The 6977-nt window shown below is 41.4% G+C and overlaps 1 protein-coding gene across 3 annotated transcripts in view; it reads right to left on the minus strand.

Moving 5' to 3' along the window:
- Positions 1 to 316: 316 nt before the first annotated feature.
- Positions 317 to 6977, minus strand: part of LOC115435712 (ribosomal protein S6 kinase beta-2-like) — a 10463-nt gene continuing 3802 nt past the window's right edge. Inside the window, exons 8-16 of one of the 3 annotated variants that reach the window (XM_030158646.1) lie at positions 5159 to 5259; positions 4714 to 4804; positions 3395 to 3485; positions 2384 to 2491; positions 1859 to 1921; positions 1605 to 1682; positions 1012 to 1119; positions 824 to 936; positions 317 to 603 (exon numbers count right to left, since the gene is read on the minus strand). In XM_030158646.1, coding sequence (XP_030014506.1) covers positions 417 to 603; positions 824 to 936; positions 1012 to 1119; positions 1605 to 1682; positions 1859 to 1921; positions 2384 to 2491; positions 3395 to 3485; positions 4714 to 4804; positions 5159 to 5259 — 940 coding nt within the window. In that variant the 3' untranslated portion in view covers positions 317 to 416. Of the gene's footprint in view, positions 604 to 823; positions 937 to 1000; positions 1170 to 1493; positions 1510 to 1540; positions 1683 to 1858; positions 1922 to 2383; positions 2492 to 3394; positions 3486 to 4713; positions 4805 to 5158; positions 5260 to 6977 lie in introns of those variants that run through there. The other 2 variants (XR_003937845.1, XM_030159743.1) reach the window with 2 other exon arrangements.

Raw genomic sequence — 6977 nt, forward strand, 5'->3', positions numbered from 1 at the left:
AAAGCCAGTGTCTACTGGCCTGAACCAACTAGAACCACCTGTTCTGAGTCCAGGGTCATAGGGGACACGTTTGGACTGAGCAGAACCACCGGGACCACATGGATGACAATGTGCATCATGTGTTTCCATTACACTTTTACACTATACTTCTATATCCAAACGTCTCAAAAACCACCTCATGAGAGCATAAAAACTTTTTTGCGATCTTCGACAGTTTTTTGCGACAACCAGTTTTGGAGGCTAATGTAAACCCAGCTGGTGTTACCGTTCAATAGATGAAATATGGTAGAAAATAAAGGTCAAGCACAAAAAGAGCTTCAACTTTAGATTTGACATTTCAGTGACCATTTATGAAGAGCAGAAAAAACACAACATGTCCCTGACGTTGAACGGAAGCGTCCCTCTGACCGACCGTCTCATCTCCGGTGTCCCTTCTGCTTCTTGTTTCTGGCCGGCGTTCTGATTGGTTGACTAATGCTTCCGTTTTCCAGCAGTGCCGAAGGCACCGCCGCTGCCGCTGCAGGCGGAGACGTCGGAGGAAAAACATCCGCTTCCCCTTCAACGCTCGATTTGAAGGGACCAGCTGCGGAAAACTTTGGAGGACTGATGGAGGAAAGGAAGACAAAAAAAATACCATTGTGGTGACAATAATAATAAAAACAGAAGGCAGTGTCTATGGTTAGTTCTTCCTAGGGATGTAACCATATGAAAATGTCGTATCACAGTTATTGTGACCAAAATTATCAAGGTTATCATTAATGACCATTACTGACCTGAACCGCCGCTGGTGGGTGGTCTTCAACGGTGTGTGGTGTGTGTTTACCTGATGGGTGTGCGTGGGCTGCTGTTGTGTCGGCGTACGGGTCGTGTTCGAGGTTCAAATGAAAAGCCTTCCTTCAGACTCTCCAACACCGACGGTGCCACGTAGGTGAAGCCCTGGCAGGGACAGGTGTTACTCAGTAAATGGTCGTGTTATAGCACATGATCAAAACCAGTGAGTGTGTGACTCACGGCGAAGGCGAGCTCTGCGCTGTGGCTGAGCGTGGAGTCGTCCGGACTGTCCACTGGAGTCTGTCTGGTGAACCTGGTGTCGAACTGACTCACATCCTCATCTGAATGCTGCAACGCCACAAACGGAGGTTTTCAAACACGGCACAGAAGGAGTTTTTTATGGAAGTAAATCTGTGTCATCAGATTTTGAATTATAAAAGACACTGAATTTGTAGCACTGAATTTTTTTTGCACTGAAATTAAGTATCTGGATTTTTTTTTACACTAAAATTAAGTATCTGAATTTTTTTTGCACTGAAATTAAGTATCTGAATTGTTTGTCTCTGAATTCAACTATGTTCATAAATTTAGAATTAAAGAAATTCAGATGCAAAAAATTGAGATCCTTAATTTCAGTGCAAAAAAAAAAAACATCAGTGCTAGAAATTCAGTGGCTTTTATAATTCAAAATCTGATGACACAGATTTACTTCCATAGTTTTTCCAGAACCAGGTCCAACACCCATAGCATCAATGTTTTGTTGTGACAAGGTTCGTGAAAAATAAGCACATAAAGGTATTTCTAAAGAGCACAACAGTAGTTTGAAGACCTACCAGCTGTGGCTTGTATGGTGGCTCCACCCTCCTGTTTAGTAGCTCCTCCCAGTTGATGTGTCTGAAGAACGGATGTTTCTGAAGACCACCCAAACACACACCTGTTCATTACAACTCTGACAATCCTCTGAAACATCCAGTCATAGAAAAGCAGCGTACTATGAAATGGAGTTTTCAGTGGACCACCTTTACCTGATGGTTCAGTCCTAGTCCTGGTCTGATGAAACCACATAGTGACAGGGACAGTTTCTTACCTGGATGTCAGCACAGTCTGCTTTACCAGAGCCAAGTCTCTGGGCTGGATTCTTCTTTAAGAGCTAAAAAAAAACAAAACAAAAAAAAAACTTATACTTATTACAGTCAGACATTTAACATGTGACATGGATGAAAACATTCTACTAAAAATGTGTGTAGATTGTTTTTTTAATATATGCAGTACACACAAAAGTCCATTAAACGTCATAGCTATAAAGTAAAAAAAAAAACAAAAAAACTGACAAGGTCTGGTAAAGGGTGGTCCACAGGGTAAATAAACCCTGGTAAACCCTTAACCCTTTGGGTTCAGGGTCAGGATTCCAGTCAGTCTCTGAGTTCAGCCTCAGGGTTCTAGTTGGGGTCAGTACCTTTGGGTTGTCATTGGGGTCAGTACCTTTGGGTTCTCAATGGGGTCAGTACCTTTGGGTTGTCATTGGGGTCAGTACCTTTGGGTTCTAGTTGGGGTCAGTACCTTTGAGTTCTAGTTGGGGTCAGTACCTTTGGGTTCTAGTTGGGGTCAGTACCTTTTTGATGAGATCCCGGGCATCGATGGTCAGGTACGGGGGCAGGTTCAGTTTACACTTGAGGATTTTATCGATGGTCTTCTTTCTGTTTTCAGCAGTGAACGGAGGCTGAAGAAGGAAGGGATCATCAATACAGTCAGTACAGGGACCCAGGACTGAAGGACCAAGGACTAAAGGTCTATAAATGGACCCACGACTAACGGTCATTATATGGACCTAGGACTAAAGGTCTATATATGGACCAAACCCCCTAAAATAAAAAAATAACACCACTGTGTTAAAAAAATAACATGCAGATGTTCCCAGACCTGGACCAAGGTCTTCTATCTAATATATACATACAGACCAGGTGTTCCCAGACCTGGACCATGGTCTTCTATCGAATATATACAGGGTGGGGAAGCAAAATTTACAATATTTTGAGGCAGGGACTGAAAGACAGTGTATGACCAATTAGTTTATTGAAAGTCATGAGAATTTATTTGCCACAAGAAGATTGACATCATAGAAAATGTTTTTATTCTATGTGTCCTCCTTCTCTCTCAATAACTGCCTTCACATGCTTCCTGAAACTTGCGCAAGTGTTCCTCAAATATTCGGGTGACAACTTCTCCCATTCTTCTTTAATAGTATCTTCCAGACTTTCTCGTAATAGTTTTGCTCATAGTCATTCTCTTCTTTCCATTATAAACAGTCTTTATGGACACTCCAACTATTTTTGAAATCTCCTTTGGTGTGACGAGTGCATTCTGCAAATCACACACTCTTTGACGTTTGCTTTCCTGATTACTCATATGGGCAAAAGTTTCTGAAAAGGTATGGATAATAGTGTTAGGTATGATTATGACATCAATATATGTTTAGTTTCAAAACAACTGACGTAGTGCCTGCTGAGAAAAAACAACTAAATGTTCATTGTAAATTTTGCTTCCCCACCCTGTACATACAGACCAGGTGTCAGTGTCTATTCTTTATATACAGTCCGTTGATACCATGTGGGCAGCGTCCTACCGATCCAGTCATCATGTCGTACATCAGGGCCCCCAGACTCCACCAGTCCACTGCTCTGTTATGACCCGACCGGGTCAGGATCTCTGGAGCCCTGAAAACAAACAGACAGAATGGAATCTCCAATGAAACATGATAAGAATGTGTTTGACCTGAGTGGATGGCCCATAATAGACATAAAAGATAACAATAATCTAAAACATATAAATTAGGGATGCACCAATACCACTTTTTTCCAGACCAAGTACGAGTACGATTACTTCCATTTGAGTACTTGCCGATACCGAGTACCAATACGAGTACTTAATCCCATTCCAGTTGTTTGTTCCTTTGTAAATGTGCTTTATTGTCGTTGTCATTAGTCTGACTGGAACAAAGTGCTGCTACTGACATTTAATGTGTTGGAATGAGCGTTTGTCTATTAATCCACCAGGGGGTGCTGCTCTGAATGAACCATACTGGACAAATACCACGAAGAAGAGGAAAGTTTAATGAAGAAGAAAGTCAGTAATAACAAACATGGAGACGACAGAGGTAACACTAATGAGATACTAATGTTGCAGCGTTTTCTCTGGTAAGGTTTAAAAGCTTAGCTTCAGCAGGAAGAGAAAAGAGAAATGAGCCATAAGTTTGGTTTTCACTTCTGCTGGCAGCGGTCTGCAGCGCTTCGTACCCCCATTGTATTATCAGTAGGATGGAAACCAGTCCAGCCCTGGGTAGTTGTCCTAAATGTGTCAGTAGTTTTTCTCTAACTCACACAATGGCTCTTTGAACAGATCCTCTACCTTCACGGTTCCGCTGGTGTTCTCCGTCTGGGTACTCATCCACCAGCACCTGGAAAACAGATGGAATGTACGCAGAGGACGGACAGAACGCTGCGTCCGTATCCATCTGTGTCTTTAACGTTACTTACAGTCAGCGTTACTTTTATCACCATCATTTATTTGGTTCAATCTCCACACTCTTCACACCCCCCACACATTATTCCTCCTCCTCATGCCTGCTGCACTGAACTGGGAATGTCACACAGTTGTAAGTGGTATCGGTGCAGTTGTATCAGATTACATTTTCGAGTACGAATACGAGTACACACACTGAGTATCAGAGCCAATGCCCGATACTGGTATCGGATTGGTGCATCCCTAACATAAATACAAAAAAACCATTTGAAGCATGTGCAATTTGAAATGTAGAATGATTATTATATTTGAAGAACTGAGGATGTCAGTGAATATTGTCACTGTTCTTGTGTCATAATGTACTGAGAGGTCTGACAACATCTAAGACACACAAGGGTTAAAGGAGTACACACACAGACCCACATGTATTCTATGGTTCCACAGAAGGTGTGTGTGACGGTGCCATCATGGATGGATTCCTTACACAGACCAAAGTCGGTCAGTTTGATGTGTCCTGAAAACAGACAGAAACAGGAACCAAAATGGATGTTAAGGTCACATTAGGTCCAAATACTGCAGTGGTTTATTTACTAAAAACAAACAACAACAGACTTGACAAAAACACCAAGAAAAATGCATGTACATGTAAACATCACTACAGTCAGACGGTAATAAACTTGATTGTTTTAGTTTAAAGAAGCAAGATTTAATCAGTCACCACAGTGAACTTCAACATCACATTTTACATATGGAAACATTCTGGAAGCAAAGACTTCAAATATATATTCGAGTCATGAAAACAGGCCTTATTAACTTAACCTTAAGGTGAACCTTAACCCTTGAATATTTCTGTGTAAATGTACTTTACCTTGGTGATTGAGCATGATGTTTTCAGGTTTGAGGTCACGGTAGATGATCCCGTTGGAGTGGAGGTGACCCAGAGCCAATGTGATCTCTCCGAGATAGAAACTACACACAAACATTATAACATGATTCAAATACGAATAATGTGCATCATGACCACACGCAATAGGAACCACTCACAATCAATGATGTCCTATAATCATGAGAATAGGAATACGAGTGTGACAAAACATCGATGTGGCAAACTATTGCGATATTTAATCTTACAAGGGATTATCAATGGGCTCTCGCTGTGAATGTTTTTTGTTAAATTATTATTAAAATACAGTCACTATAAACTTCTTTTATCGTTCTTCCTTAGTGAGTCAAGTCACCGTTTTGCAGAACATCCAAAGTGTGGACTCCCTTTGTCTTTTCCAGTGTGGATGGGACAAAGCTGCAGAAGGACTTCGCAGTATCTACAAACTGCCTCACCAAAATACGATCCACAGACGCCACCATAAGCATGCACACTGTACAGCAGGGGTCTCAAACTTAACTTACCTGGGGGCCGCTGGAGGAAGAGTTTGGGTCAGGCTGGGCCGCATTAAGTAGCCCACAAAAAAAAGGGTTTCTTTACTTCACTCGCAGCTAGTAACATGCACTTTTTGATGAACTCGCCTTCTTTGAATGTCTTTCCGGCCCTTGCCATCATCTCACCATGTAGCTGCTTCGACTGCTGCTTCATTCTCTTTCTTGCTTTCTTGAATAAATCTTGTTTCCTCAATAGACATTTTTTCAGATTGGCCACCTGGTTCATTCTCTCATCTCCCTGGTATTTTGTAAACTCCTCAGCATGTCTAGTTGAGTTATGACGTCAGACGGAGACACGTTTGGACAGCGACATGACTGAACTGGGTGATGGTAGATATTTTCCATCCACTTGGTGTCACTGCGAAATATGTTTCAACTAAGTGACTAACGTTCATACTTCCTCAGGTACTTTGCAGTTGGCTAGCTTGACAATCATTGACAATAAATGCTGCCAGAAGCTGTCACAACACTATCTATGGTAGCCCGTAAGTGATGAAATAAGTAAAATAAAAATGTGGCAAGACTCAGCAAAAAGGTGCGTTTGATACTTCGTGTGGACCGCACTAACACTAAACTTTGATGTCAAGTAGGGGGCCACAAAATATCATCCTGTGGGCCGCAATTGGCCTCCGGGCTGCAAGTTTGAGACCCTTGCTGTACAGACATGAGATGGGATGTTTTCTGAATGAGTCCAAAATAGTGTCAGTGTTTGTCCAACACATGCAAACATCCTGTTTCCAGTTCTGTTGAACTTAAACAGTCATTGTATTTACTCTATTACTGTTTGTACTCTGGATAAATTATGCTGCAAAACATAAACTACGACATTTATTTCTTGGTTTGTTTTTGTTTCACCCCTATAAACACACAGATATATCGTAGGTTATTAAGAGCAATATCGATAATCACACTATCGCCATATCAAGATATTATCGTGATCATGAGCCATGTATTGCATATAGTATAGTATAGTATAGTATAGTATAGCATAGCATAGCATAGCATAGTATAGTATAGCATGGTATGGGACGGTATGGGACAGTATGGTATGGTATGGGACAGTATAGTATAGTATAGTATAGTATAGTATAGTATAGTATAGTATAGGATAGTATAGGATAGGATAGTATAGGATAGGATAGTATGGTACGTTACAGTGAGGTATGGTGAAGTACCCTGATATTCCCAGCCCTACTGAACATTGTAAAGCCCTGGTGTGCAGATGTTGGTGTGTTGTGCAGATGTTGGTG

The sequence above is a fragment of the Sphaeramia orbicularis genome, chromosome 1, assembly GCF_902148855.1.
Source record: "Sphaeramia orbicularis chromosome 1, fSphaOr1.1, whole genome shotgun sequence".
NCBI lineage: Eukaryota > Metazoa > Chordata > Actinopteri > Kurtiformes > Apogonidae > Sphaeramia > Sphaeramia orbicularis.